General features: G+C 43.9%; 1 protein-coding gene across 1 annotated transcript in view; it reads left to right on the forward strand.

Annotated features, from left to right (window-relative positions):
- The window catches only part of Mms19 (MMS19 nucleotide excision repair protein), an 80,531-nt gene that overhangs the window by 27,323 nt on the left and 37,923 nt on the right, over window positions 1-15,285 (forward strand). Inside the window, exons 13-16 of the mRNA XM_065430564.1 lie at window positions 54-132; window positions 5,591-5,795; window positions 14,021-14,112; window positions 14,192-14,311. Coding sequence (XP_065286636.1) covers window positions 54-132; window positions 5,591-5,795; window positions 14,021-14,112; window positions 14,192-14,311 — 496 coding nt within the window. The remainder of the gene's footprint in view (window positions 1-53; window positions 133-5,590; window positions 5,796-14,020; window positions 14,113-14,191; window positions 14,312-15,285) is intronic.

Consider the following 15,285-nt stretch of genomic DNA (forward strand, 5'->3'; position numbering starts at 1 on the left):
CTGCAGATTTCCAAGGCTGTCTTGCAGTCTGCCATAGCTTGAACGTTTTGCAGGGTCTGAGGCCAGTCCTGGTCCTTGAAAGTACCACCGCTGTCTTGTCATTATATGCGGCACTCTGCAATCACCAAGAGGGTGAGTGATCAATGTGACATAGAATCTTATTGTGCTTGTCCTTTGAAATTGGAGCCTCTTGTTATTATGGTCCTGTAATTCCTGTGAGGCTTCTGTTGTTGCACTTTCCTTGACATACTTTACAGGTACTTTTAGAAGTGTTGCATGAGAGAGGAATATGAACATAAAGGGAGATTTGTAATAGGATCAGTACTTATTAGTGTCTTTGTTACATGCTTATAAATACCCATTAGTCATGATTATAGAATAGCAAAATATATTGTTTCTTCATGACTCTTTACAGCCACATTATACGTTAATAATTGTATGTCTTCCTATCATTCATGATTCAATGCCCTATTGGTGGTGATCTTTGGCCAGCCTTGGCCTTCATGCCTAAAAGCCGTTGCACATCATCACAGATCAGATGAAAATGGCAGAAATATGTTTTTGATATCTCATAAACAGCTAAGCTTATAAGCAGCTAAGTTATTATCTTTGAAGCATGCTTGTTGATGTTGACTACCATTAGCCCATTGAAGCTAGAATTTTTTCACTAATACAGTGCCTGTGTGGTCCGTTTTCTTTATTGCTATTTCCTGTGGTAGGAAATGATTGAAAACTTACGAATATACAACAAACATTACTGCAAGCAATATTTTGTCTCAAAAACGCTTTACTTGTAGCAACAGCATACACACAACTATGCAGTACAGTAAGAGATCAAGAAAAACTTATAGGAAAAATTTTGGCTATCAATTTGTTATCTTGAAAATGTGTTTCTTCAAAAGAAGTGCATCAGAAATGAGTCAGAAGAAAAAAACGCTTCAGCAGTCGCCGCGACAAGAGGCACCATGCGTGGCTCTACTAAAATCACGACTTCACGCGCCCCAGCGTATGGAAACACACGAACTGCCATCGAGAGGGAAACCATCACGGAAGGCAAAGAAAATGAAAATGTATTAGTATCTCTAAACTTCAGCTGTGCAGGCTTTATCTAAGCTACCGGAAACGTGACAGCAATGGCCATAAAAAGTGGTAGCATCTCCTTCACGCACGCCTTTGAAATAGCAGTCACCCACATGACAATGTGAACAAGAGCTTGGAGGTAAACAAGTTGAATTGTGCACCCCAATTAGCTTAAACGCAATTTCAAATGACTTTCGACGACTCCATAGAGATGACAGCACCTCTCAATGAATAGTGGTGTTGAACACTTGCGAAATATCCAACATAAGATTGGCGCCATACATTTATATACATCAAAAACCATGCGGGATGGGTCAGCGGTGCTGTACATGTACAGCAAAAATCCTCAAAGGGTCAAAACCCATCAAAAACAAGAATTCAACACTACAAATACTTTTTGCACCTGCTCGGGCAAACATACCCATGCTGAATCACTGTAGGAAAATAAGAATCAACTAATAGCAACAGGTGGAGCTTTAGAAGACCATTGAATAGATTTGGATATCTTGGGTTTCCTGCCTGCACCTACTTTCCAGTGGTTCCATCCATCCCACCAGCACACCACCTGCCAGTAGCTCTGGCATCTACTTCAATGTGCCCTGATCTTAATCATGTTAACCATAAGAGTTGAAGCACAGAACCATTGTGGTTGGAATTGTTGACTTGTACAACAAACACAAACACGCGTAGGAGTGCCACCATGAAGTAGACCTCCAATCCTATCTGCTCTTGCACGTTCACAAGGGCCTTAGTGGAGGTGCCAGGTCGTAAGTATGAGTGTTGAGGAAAATGTGCAGATGAGAGCATAGATGAAAATATTATCACTTCAAACACCTGTTGCTTGCCCAGAAGCGCACTTAGGTTGCATGTGATCAGGTCTCTTTGGATTCCCTTTAGTACTGATGCCACATTTTGTGCTAGTCAGTATCAGTAGATGTCAGTGGCGTAGCCAGGGGGTGGCACACCGGTGCATGCCCCCCCCCCCCCCTCCTTCTCAACCTCCTCGTTTCTAGTCAAGTCCGTGCCTTCCCACGCAGAAAATATTTTCTGGCTACACCACTGGTAGGAATGTATACCAACTGAAGCGTCTGGACACGAGTATGCGAGAGTGAACAAGGTTTATTCAAACCAAGGCTTCTTATAGCCTTGGGCAGTATGCGCAAGGAACATGCACAATATACAAAAGACGTGTGCCAATTACTCTGCATCAGCCTTGTTTCCCTTCAAGGCTGGTAACGATCCGGTGGGCGTCTGGTTTGTGTTGACCTCCATAACGTGTTATGGTCAAGCTCAGGAGCCTTTATTGACATCATGCTCGCTGCGGACGGCATTTTGAACTTGACTGCTGTCCGTAATTCATTGGCTGTCGCTTACTGGTTCACCTAGGCTCTTGGGGTTTTCTTCAGTAACTTGTGCGTCAGTCACTTGTGTGGCGGGTTCTGAAGCTTTGGGTTGCTCTGCTTGAACACTCGACTCATGCTTGATCCCCGTGTCACTAGCAGCAGATGCCACGTGGCTGGTCTTTCTAACCTTCAAATGGTCATCGTGTTGATTATGAGCTCGTGTTAGCGCTGGGCGGAAAAGTCGCAGCAGAGGCTTGTGATCTGTCGTTAACGTGAATGTGCTACTGAGCAGGTACTTGCAAAATTTTGTTACGCCAAACACCACTGCCAGCACCTCACGCTCAATTTCTGCATAATTCCGCTCCTCGGCGGTCAGGGTGCGCGACTGGAAAACCGGCTGGCCTCGAGTCTGTGTTGACGCAGTGGTATAAAACAGCGCCAATGCAGTACAATGACGCGGCGAATGACAATGACATCTCGCCCACACAGGTTAGGCCCAGAGCATCACAGTGTTTACAGGAGGTATTCAGAGACCTGGATTGGGAAGAATTGAAGATAAGAGTTAATGGAGAATACCTTAGTAACTTGCGATTCGCTGATGATATTGCCTTGCTTAGTAATTCAGGGGACCAACTGCAATGCATGCTCACTGACCTCGAGAGGCAAAGCCGAAGGGTGGGTCTAAAAATTAATCTGCAGAAAACTAAAGTAATGTTTAACAGTCTCGGAAGAGAACAGCAGTTTACGATAGGTAGTGAGGCACTGGAAGTGGTAAGGGAATACATATACTTAGGGCAGGTAGTGACTGCGGATCCGGATCATGAGAATGAAATAATCAGAAGAATAAGAATGGGCTGGGGTGCGTTTGGCAGGCATTCTCAGATCATGAACAGCAGGTTGCCATTATCCCTCAAGAAAAAAGTTTATAACAGCTGTGTCTTACCAGTACTCACGTACGGGGCAGAAACCTGGAGGCTTATGAAAAGGGTTCTACTTAAATTGAGGACAACACAACGAGCTATGGAAAGAAGAATGATAGGTGTAACGTTAAGGGATAAGAAAAGAGCAGATTGGGTGAGGGAACAAACGCGAGTTAATGATATCTTGGTTGAAATCAAGAAAAAGAAATGGGCATGTGCAGGACACGTAATGAGGAGGGAAGATAACCGATGGTCATTAAGAGTTACGGAATGGATTCCAAGGGAAGGGAAGCGTAGCAGAGGGCGGCAGAAAGTTAGGTGGGCGGATGAGATTAAGAAGTTTGCAGGGAGAACATGGCCACAATTACTACATGACCGGGGTAGTTGGAGAAGTATGGGAGAGGCCTCTGCCCTGCAGTGGGCGTAACCAGGCTGATGATGATGATGATCACAGTACCGCCAAGGCAGCTTCCAGAATAATCCCGCCGTACGTTACTGAGATGTCCAGTTGACCCTTGACGGAAAGCTGATCGAGGAAGCAGGTCAGTTGCAAGGAAGTTTTCTGAAGTCAGGGCCAGCGTTGAAGGTTCTTGGCGTATGTGGTCTATGTGATGATCGACACGGGGGAACCCGTGTCAACTTGCATTCGAAGTGGCACGCCATTCCATTCCAGGGTACAGAAAAGTGGCAGAACCATGTTTACCGACAGCACTTGTAGGTTGAGCAGGAATTGCTCATAGTCATCATTGTCTGACCCACAACCTTGACAGTGAGCTACGCTGCTCTGTTCACGCTGTCGTTGCTGGCGCGCACGAGCCAAGTGCCCTTGTCGATGACAACAGTAGAATTTTGCATGACAGAATTTGCATTTTCCCGCTGTATGACCGGTTCCGCCACAGCATATACACTCCCCTTCGTGCCGCCTGTCGTGTCTGCCCGCCGCATATTGCGGTAGTTGAAATCTGCTTAACTGGCCCTTATTCCTCAGCACATTGACTGTATTTGGTGCTCCTGCCATCTGTTCCACATTTACAGCCGCCATCTCTGCTGCACGTGCTGCCTCTTCCGCATCTTTCAGTGTGAGTTTCGTTTTTGCCAACAATTTCCAGCGCACATTCATGTCGCGCAACCCACAAATGAGACGTTCTGTCTCATTCTGTCTGACTCAGCATTCTGTTCTGACTCAGCATTCTGTCGAGCACATCACCGAAGTTGCAACCATTCGCAGTCTTTTGTATTCGACTATAAATTCATTCACCGACTCGCCTGCAAGCTGATTTCTTCTAACAAACTTGTACGATTCGGCAATTTCGTTGCACATCAGGGCAAATCGCTCACCCAGGAACTTCACTGCATCTTTGTACTTCAGCTCCTGTAACTTAGCCAGTGCGCAGCGTGCAGCCAAGAGATACACTGTCCTGGTGCTCAGTGTCGTGACCAAAAGCACCCTGCACTTCTTCTCGTCGATGATGTCGTGCACCTCAAAGTATGATTCCAAGCGCAGCAGGTAAGCTTCCCAGTTGTCCACCTCTTCGTCAAAAGCTGGTTACCCCTTAGGCGTAGCCATGGCCGCTGAGTACCCACCGGTTCAACGGCCTCGTCGGCACTGAAGCGTCTGGACACGAGCGTGCGAGAGTGAACAAGATTTATTTGAACCGAGGCTTTTTGTAGCCTGCGGCAGTATGTGCAAGAAACATGCACAATGTACAAGAGATATGTGCCAATGATGCTGCATCACCTATGTCAGCAGGTTTTAAAGGATGTCCTGTGATAAAACTAAACATTAGAATCTGATTAACTCTTTTGAAGATATTGGTGTCGTAAAGTAGTGCTGCGGACAGACCACTTGGCCATGCCTCCAGGAAGTTATCGTTAGATTAAGCTGATTGATAAGTAGGTAATTCTTTTTGACATGTGGACAAGTGCCTTACCTCTATGTAAGTAAAAGAGAAGTACTGAATGCATTGTAAATTGCTGTCTTTCAAACCATCCTTTACCAGTCTAAACTCTGTCATTTGCTTAGCTGTTTGCTTTGTCAAAAAGTACGCTTTCGTATGGACATGAGTTGCTTCAGAAAATTTTCTGTGCTCTATGTGCGAGAGGTGGGCTTAACTGTGGGCTTTATGATTTTTTTGTGCAGTCTCTATTATAGATGTAGTTCATGCATCAGAAATGAAAATTGTTTCTGCTACATACAAAGTTTTGCTGTAATACTGTAGCCCCCTCATGTTCTGGTCAACTATGCAGCGACACCAGAGCTGTACCGGTTGCTTGGCCTGCTGGCTGACCTGCTGTGCACTCTGCTGGCTGGCAGTGATGAGCTAGCTTTACGAGCTGTTAAAGCTCTTCACACTGTGCTTCCAATTAAGGGCTTCTTGACAGAATCGCAGCTGCAGATAGTAAAGGGGCTACTACTGCATGTGGCAACATGTGAGGACGCTCCTGCACCACGGTAAGATGTCATGAGCATTTGAACTTTCAAGGAGTGGATACAGGCTAGCATCTGGCAAAACACATTGGTTTTCCAGTTATCGCTTTTCTGCACCGAAAAAAAAAAATGCAGTTAGGAAAAATGTCAACTAGAACAGTAGCGTATTTTGGCCCACATTTTCTGTATGTATTTCTTAAAGGAGCCGTGTCACTCATTTTTCGAGCTAGATTAGGCATTGCATGTTAAACTGTATGCATCCTACAGCAAGCTAGCAAAATTTGAGGACAATTGGTGCTGTAGACAACTTGTATGTGAAAATTTTGATATCGCAACTGAACTGTATAGCAGTCTGGCAACACTAACTGGTGACAATAAAATCGCACCCCCAGCAGTAGCTCCTTCGAACTAACGGAACCAAATCACGATGGCCATGCTTTTGTGCACTGCAACTTTTGGATTGTAGGAGCTGAAAATACGTCATGGTTGCCATTTGTTGTTTCAGTTTTGCATGTGCGTCTCGACAGTCAGCGTGAGATGGTTTATGCAGGTGTTCTCCGGTTTGTGATTATCGTGCAAGTGAAAGAATTGTGGGAAAAATTAAATGGCAACAACCTTGCTGTGCCACTGGGTGCCAAATTAGGTGTGTGAAGCAAGAGGTTTGATGCAGTTCCAGACTGTTTTGCGGCACATGACATACTAGTGGTGGCCCTGCACTTCCTGACATCACCCAAACCATGCCAAAATGTTCGTCTCTGTCTGTGGGAGTGCTTAGAGGCAGTGATTTCAAATTGAAATTTCAAGTTGTAATGTGCACTAAAAGCCCAGCTTCTTGTCTGTATATATAACTACATTTCCCCCTCTGCTATTTTACAATAATATATTGAGAATAGTTGGATGACCATGTCATGGCCCCTTTAAGAGCGGCACTAGATGCAGTTCTAGGAAATGGGTATGATTTGCATACTGGCTGACTTCAATTTCGTAGTTGCAACATGCATTTTATAGTGTTGATTTTTTAACTGCACAATAGAGGATGCAGAAGGAACGACGACAGAGCGTTGACTGACAGCTGAACACTTCTTTCCCGTTGTGACATTTACAGTTAAACTTCGATAACGAAGTCAATAGAATCAATGCTTTGCTTCATTGTATAAAAATTTTGTTATATTGAAATTCGATCTTTTATGCCAAGAAGTGCAGTTGCCGATAGTTTTTGTCCTACGTTTAAGGGGCTGCAAATTTGAACAAGAAAGGAATGAATTTTATTGAACTTTAGATTTGGCAATGAAAGATTCGGTTTCATGCCATGTCGACAATATCTTAATAATTATTGGTGCTATGAAGCGAAGCTAACCACACTTTCGTGTTCACTCCACTGCTGTGGCTGGTAGTGTCGTCTGCAGTGACGACGCTATCATGAAAAGTGCCAGCAGCGGGGAGTGGATGCTTCGTCTCACTCTAGGCTCAACGAGTCTCCGAAACTCGAGATTACACAACCTCCAGCACTAAATGCGCAGAAAAACGGCACATGATGCCATGCCATCTCAGCGCTCCCAGTCTGTATGCACACGACAAATTACCTCTAAAACAGGGCATGCAGGCTGTGCATGCACTCAGCCACGCTGACAGCCATGTGCAGCCACAGCAAGGCTAGAAAAGGACCCCCTCCACCCTCACGCGTGCTTGATCGTGTTACCATGAGCTTGCTTCCCTCCCCCCTTTTCCCTTGCTCGCGCGGGAAGACTGCGCTGATCAAGCTGCCATTCTTCTTGGCTCACCCTCGTGTGCTTTCACTCGCACCTAAGGCATACAGCATGAGGGGCTTGATAGGATCTTATCTCACTTGGCCTTAACGCTGCTCTGCCCTTCGGCAGTTGCTTTCGGTCGCGTGGCACACGATTTAAGGTGCGTTCGCAAGCGGCCGTACCTAATTCAACCATTTGACCATCTGTATCCGCAGAGGTTTACATTCATTGTCTCGGTATTCCTTTGCGGAGGCAGTGAAATTTCGTTATATTGAAATCGTGTTAAACACACCACGTTATATTGTGGTTCATAATACATTGTGTCCTATAGACAAGAAACTGTAAAAAATTATATACTTTGTTATATCGAGGTTTAACTGTATAGTCACATGGACAAAGAAGGAAAAACATCAGCATGAAATAGTATAAATAATTTCTTTTGTCAGTAGTGACAGGTTTGGAGAGCTGATGCATCTGTCTCCACGTGTCAAGATATTGAAAAATTTGAATATCTTGTGGGTATGCTGTTTGTGGTAATTTCTTACTAGTATTATAGTTTTCAAAGTTGAGTTCAGGCACACCTTTAACTTAAGTTGGTGAACTGATTGTAAGGGGATTGTTTTAGTAAAGCAACATGTTTCCGTAGGCGGTCAGTGATACATATTGCCATTTGCCCAGCGTAGCAGCGGCTGCACATTAGCAAAATTAATCTCATGCATCAACGTGTGCAGTATTCAATAAAACATTCAGTGGGTTTTTTAGAACAAGGTTGTTTTTTGCTTTCTTCTTGATTCACTTTCTTACATTTCCCAGGCTGATTTTTGGGAATGCTGAAAGTTGCGGTCACTTTGGCCTTCACTGCAACTTTCATTTTGTTATAGGACATGTACGTAAAGAATAACAGCAGTCCTTCATCCAGAAAGCTGGAATTATTGTTTTGTTTCTGTGCCCTACTGGTTTTGATTTCACTCATACTCTGTAGTACATTGGTCAAATAGCCAGCATATTTTAACCTGTTAATTTGTGTTGAAAAGCTTGTTTCTACTAAGTGCTTGTACAAGCACATTCAAGAACTCAGTGATTCCATTCACATATATCCTGATGTCTACCACTCCAAAAGTGGCCGACGGTGTGAAAAGTAAAAACACACAAAAAGAATGCTCAGATTGACGTCAAATTTTTTGAGCAGGTTTCTCTAAACAAAGTAAATTAATGCTGTCGAAAAGAAAACTAGGTAAATTTCGATCTGGGTGGGAATGTCTCAGACACCTACTTAAGTTCTGTGCTGCATTTATTATTGCTAAATGTTTTCCCTGACACATCCAGTATAGCCTCACCCTTGTTGCCTATCACACCAAGTAAGACCAAATGATGAATGTTTTTGTGCGCTGTGATGGTGTGTTCTTACTCTGCTGTGTGCTTTGGGCTGTGACATAGTCTGAGTTGGGCCCTTGAGCCGTGGTGCATGTATGTTTTGTGCACCGTGTGGTGTGTGTCTACCATAATGCTCATGCACCTCACAGGGTATGAAACTTTTTAGTACAAATGTACAAGTACAAATTAAGTGCCATTCATGCGGCTCATCGGATCGCGGGTTGGTGGGGTTGGAACATCATCATGGCCAGCGGCATGGTTTAATAATAGATTAGAAGTGTTCCATTTGTGAATTACGTGACTGAGACGGTGGCATGGAGCAGAGGCAGAACACTGGGTCTCTAACCTGAAGGTTGTAAGTTCGAATCCTCCTTCAGTACACTACATTTTCCAACTGGGACACTGGCAAAAAAAAAAGAAGAGAGTCAGTGAGGTTATACTAGTCCAGGTGCAAACAAATTAGGCAGGTTCACTAAGCTTCAACAAAAACACTCCCTCACCAGAAAAGGAATTGGCCTACCTGGTGCAGTATTTGGCTGCTGCCTCCCTCATGACCCCTACAGTTAACCCATGGTCTTTAGTCCCCAGCGGCTGCGGAGCACCTGACCAAGGTGGTGGTCAGACCTGCTGTGCGGCAGAGGGTGCTAAGAATCTCTGGACCCGGACAGGCTGCCACTGGAAACTGAACCTGGCAATGTTCAACACATGAACCCTCTCGAGTGAAGCTAGCATAGCAGGACTCCTTGAGGAATTATCAGGCATTGTGTCAGACATCATTAGCCTTAGTGAGGTTAGAAGAACTGGTGAGGCTTATGCAGTGCTGACTAACGGCCACGTCCCCTGCTACAGAGGAATTCCATTTAAGAGACAATACAGGGTAGGACCTCTCATCCACAAGTACATAGCAGGCAACATTGATGAACTCTACAGCATTAATGAGAGGGGAGCAGTAGTCTTAATAAACCTGAATAGGAGGTATAGAATAAAGGTAGCAGAAGCCTACGCCCCAACCTTCAATCACGACGATGAAGAAATAGAACAATTTTATGAAGATGTTGAATTAGTGATGAGAAAATTGCAAGCTCGGTATACTGTAGTCAAGGGTGACTTCAGTGCAAAAGTGGGGAAAATGCAGGCTGGTGAACAAACAGTGGGCAACTACAGCATCAATTCTAGGAACACTAGAGGAGAGATGTTGGTAGAATTCGCGGAAAGGAAGAAGCCCCGAATAATGAATACCTTCTTCAGGAAGCATAGCAACAGGAAGTGGATCTGGAAAATCCCTAATGGAGGAACAAGTAATGAAATAGATCTCATACTCTCTGCCGATCCCAGCATAGTGCAGGATGCAGAAGTGTTAGGTAGGATGAAGTGCTGTGATGATAGGTTAGTGAGGTCTAGGATTTCCCTCAGTATGTGGACGGATGGTTTTTTTTTTTCACCACAAAGCGAATTCACAACGTCAGTGCAAATGTTTAAAAGTGTGTTTCATTGCGTCCCAGTCGCCATGTCTCTCTCTAATGAGCAGAAGGTAAAAATGGTCCCTGCCTTGGGAGCTGCAAATGACAACAAGAGGAAGACCGCAAATGTGTATCAGTTATGGAAGTGTGGCAGTAGACCAAACACGTTGACTATCATCAGAAATGATGAAAACCTGAGACAAACCAGCAGCTTCAAGAAATAGCGGCGGAGGACTCCACTTTTGAATCCTAGCCTATGCACAGATGTTCTAGCATTTATTGCCTCAACCCCTCGTGCTAGCGTGCGGGATGTGGCTGCCCAGGTACCAATTTCCAAGTCATCACTTTGGATTCTAAATGACGGCCTTTCACCCGTACCACTTTAACCAGCACCAATGCTTGGAAGATATGGACCTGTAGAATCGTCTAGATTTCTAGAATTGGGTCCTTACAAATGCCGATGAGTCACCGAACATCATGTGCACAGATGAAGCTAATTTTCAGAGAAACGCCCGGGTAAATTTGCATAATGCACACTATTGGAGTGACTATAGTGCACACTAGGTAAGGTGCAGTCGGCACCAGTGGTCATTCAATGGGGGGTGTGGCATTTATTCTTGTGCTATAATCTGTCCCATCTTCTTTGATCACACACTGACCGGACAGTGTTACGTGGAAGAAATCCTTGAAGGAGTTGTGGATGAGTTTCTCAGCGAAGTCCCGCTGTCATGTCTTACACTTCTGTGGTATCAGCAAGACAGAGCACCAGCACACAGCAGCAGCCAAGCACGAAACTGGCTAGATGCGAGTTTTCATGAGCAATAGATTGGAAGGCACGGGCCTGTAAATTGGCCGGCTATATAGGGTCAACTGACCTCTCTCCACTCAATTTCTTTTTTTGGCGTTATGTGAAAGATCGCACTTACATGATCAAGACGGACGTCAGATTAGCTCAATACAACTTGGACAACGGATGTCTGCCATAGAATTTGAGTGTCGGTCATCAGGAAAGCCACTGAAGATGTGATATGCTGCCTAACTGCCGAAAGGCACCTATTCAAACAGGTCCTCTAGGCAGCAGCTGGTGTTGAATAGCGCTTATGAATTCATAGATAATAAGCAAACACTGGAATCTGATGTTTTTTTTTTTTTTTCCGCAGACGTCTCGGTTGCCAAGCCGGCTTATGTAGAAGTGGTTATTTACTTTCTTGAACACATTAGTGTTGCCTTTTCTCAATGCGTGGGTCTCTTCCCAGTCTATTTATTTCACTTTTATTTTATGCCATGAACCCGTTTTTGCAGAACGTATACAGTCTCATGAAAACTAAAACCATCACTCTAAATTGGCTTTGGTCCGAAGCAAGCTTCTAGCACGAAATATAGCTGCGCACGCACTTTGTCGATATGGTGGGAGCAAAGCCGGGATTTTGAAACATTTTATGCCTATTGCTTTGGTTTTCGCATTTCGTGTGTGGTCAGAGCGGCGCTTCGGCCACATTATCAAGGAGCTTTTGTTGTCGATGTGATCAGTCGGCCTTGAGAGAGTGATAATAAGTGTGAGGTAGAGAGGAAGGAATAGCTGCAAAGCCGCGAAACCTGCTGTTCCGTACTCTTGGTGCTCCTTCCGTACCATTATCAAGGTGATGCGCTATTTCTTCGGGTTTGCGACAGGCAATGCAGTTCCTATCAGTCAGCTTATTTGAGGGCACTGCTTTACGATGCGGTGGGAGTGCATTCACGTGGTATTTTTCATATTTTGGGGGGCTTGTTTGCCAGTCTGGAAAAATTGCATGCAATTACTACGTCGCTGAAAACACAGCAGTTAGATGTCATTTGTGGGTGCCTGGGGATGCCTACAAATGCCTCATTGGCACTTGGATAATTAGGACAGTGCTCCTCAAATCACATAAATAATTGCAGTTATCGAATTAAATTTCAGGAACGAAAGAATTACTGGTGGCTACTCCACTGTACTGGAAACAATATGCACGAGGTTTTCTTCATGTAACGCAACTGCTCTTTTTTTGAGTCTTGGTGCATGATAGTTGGGGCACCCTGTATAATTCACTTAGTCACCAAAATGAGGCCAAGCCAGATACACTCAAAATCATAATCAACAGCAGTCATGCGCAAGAGCATCTACACTCGGACTCACAGAAAAAGAAGAAGAAAAAAGAAAGCAGCAAGATGCTGTAGTTTTGCCGGAAAAGCGAAGCAATATTATTGATAGCGAAGTATACGACACTTACACAAAGGTAGAATACACCACCGAGAGACGCCAGATTCTTGGTGATGGGAGAGGACTCGGGCTCTGAAATTGAACAGTCTCCTACAATGAGGTCTTGTAAATTCTCATATAAGGCCGTCACTTCAGTGAACAATTCTTCGAGGTCACACGAAGTTGACCTTCAAGTGCAATATATATGTGGATATATATATATATATATATATATATATATATATATATATATATATATATATATATGGGGTTCGAAAAGCTGGTTATGCCCCAGCCCCCTCTGGAAAAATGAAAACTTTCTGCGTATGCAGGAGGCATACATGAATATCTTGGAAAATATCTAAAGAGATTTCACAGCTACCTTGGTTCTCCACAAGAAGCGTAGAAAGCTACCTATCAAGAAAGGAGTCATGCAAAAATACACAATCTCTCCAATGCTATTGGCTGCATAGTTGGAAGAAGTACTCAAGCTATTAAACTGGAAAGGCTTAGGAGTAAGAATCGACGGCGAATATCTCGGCAACCTTTGGTTTGCTGATGACATTGTTCTATTCAGCAACAATGCAGACGAGTTACAGCAAATGATTGAGGACCTTAACAGGGAGAGTGTAAGAGTGGGGTTGAAGATTAATATGCAGAAGACAAAGATAATGATGAATAGCTGGGCAAAGGAACAAGAGTTCAGGATTGCCAGTCAGCCTCTAGGGTCTGTAAAGGAGTATGTTTACCTAGGTCAATTAATAACAGGGAACCCTGATCATGAGAAGGAAATTTACAGAAGAATAAAAATGGGCTGGAGTGCATACGGCAGACGTTGTCAGCTCCTGACTGGAAGCTTACCACTATCATTGAAAAGAAAGGTGTACAAGCACTGCATTCTACCAGTGTTAACACATGGTGCAGAGACATTAAGGTTGACAAAGAAGCTCGAGAACAAGTTAAGGACCGCACAAAGAGCGATGGAACGAAGAATGTTAGATGTAACATTAAGGGGAGACAGGAAGAGAGCGGTGTGGATCAGAGACAAACGGGTATAGACGATATTCTAATTGACATTAAGAGAAAGAAATAGTGCTGGGCAGGTCATGTAATGCGCAGATTAGATAACTGTTGGGCCATTAGGGTGACAGAATGGGTACCAAGAGAAGGGAAGCGCAGTACAGGACGGCAGAAGACTAGGTGGTGCGACGAAATTAGGAAATTTGCGGGTGCTAGTTCTAATCTATTGGCGCAGGACAGGGCTAATTGCAGATTGCAGGGAGAGGCCTTTGTCCTGCAGTGGACATAAAAATAGTTTGATGATGATGATGTATTGTGTGAAATAATTGTGCACACATTGTTTTTTGAAACTGTTTTCGATAAATGAAGGTCTAATGCATTTTTCCTTTGTGCTTTCAATGGCTGCTTACTGGCTTGCTGCCTTTTCAGGGACGAGCATGTCTTACTACTGGCTACAGCTGCAAGAACAGCTAGCTTATCTGAAGAGATATGGTTCACACTAAAGCAGGAAATTGAAAAAGGTATTCAATGTTTTGTATCTATTAATGAGTGCCATAGCCTCAAGTCCACTTTCTCACGTGCACTTTTTTGATGAAATAGGTTACCACCCTGGCAAGACTGAACGAATCATGAAAATAGCCACTGCGTGTGGTGGTAGCTCATTATCTCTGTCCATATTGCTGCCATTGGTTGAAGAACACTTTGTGTGTGCTATTACAGGTGAGCACTCATCACTCAAGAAGCTGTATTTTCCCTATTGCAAGAAAGCAATTATTATGCATTGTATCATGTAGAAACACATAGTACAAGAGGGAAAAGGAAAACAGCATAGCCACCGCTATTAATAAAGTTTTCACTGCTTTTCTACATTGTGTTCTTTCACTGCAGTTACTTAGCAATTTCTCTAACTTTGTCTTGAAGAATAAGAGCACGGAAACTTGTAAGGATAGGAAGAATGTCCCAAAAATACATCTCTTCTTATCCATGTAAGTATATTTGCACTGATATTCTTCAAGATAAATGGAGTCCAACTTTTCCAACCTGCTGTACTTGCAGAATTTTGTTTTGTACATAGATCAGCCCGTTGCTACTTTTGTTTACTGATGCATGGTGTTATTTGAGTGTGAGAGCTTATGCAGATGCTCTAATGGCAACATTGGGAAGTGCTGTGTTGGTTTTTAATATTTACATGAAGTATTTGTGGAGCTTGCTACATTTGATAGGGCTGGTACACCTGTGCCAAAACTAAAAATTCCTTCCAAAACACTGAGTGTGACCACCAAGGGTACGTGCTCAGGCCACTTTAGTGGAAAGTGGAAGCTATGGAAGCGCCAGGGCTTTGTTAACATCACTCTCAGGATATCGGAAGTCGCCATAGTCATAGAGCATTGCACCATTCCAGCCTGCATTACGCTGCATTTATGTGCGATAATGCACAGTCGTATTGACACTCCCACGAACCTGTGTTTTTGTTTTGTAGGGGGCTTATGATTTGCATATCTTCAGACTTATCCCACGATCATACTTGCCACCAGGGGCTACTAGACCAAACATGCTTTGCTGGCTCGGTCAGCCGGCAATGGGAGACGCCTGACCTTACTCATTCAGTATGGTTATTTTATTCTTGTGCAGTTCCTTTACACACAGCAGTGTGAGTACATGTTGTGAAATGTAAATGCAAAAGCTTGGAATGG

The sequence above is a fragment of the Dermacentor albipictus genome, chromosome 1 (genome assembly GCF_038994185.2).
Source record: "Dermacentor albipictus isolate Rhodes 1998 colony chromosome 1, USDA_Dalb.pri_finalv2, whole genome shotgun sequence".
In the NCBI taxonomy this organism is placed as follows: domain Eukaryota; kingdom Metazoa; phylum Arthropoda; class Arachnida; order Ixodida; family Ixodidae; genus Dermacentor; species Dermacentor albipictus.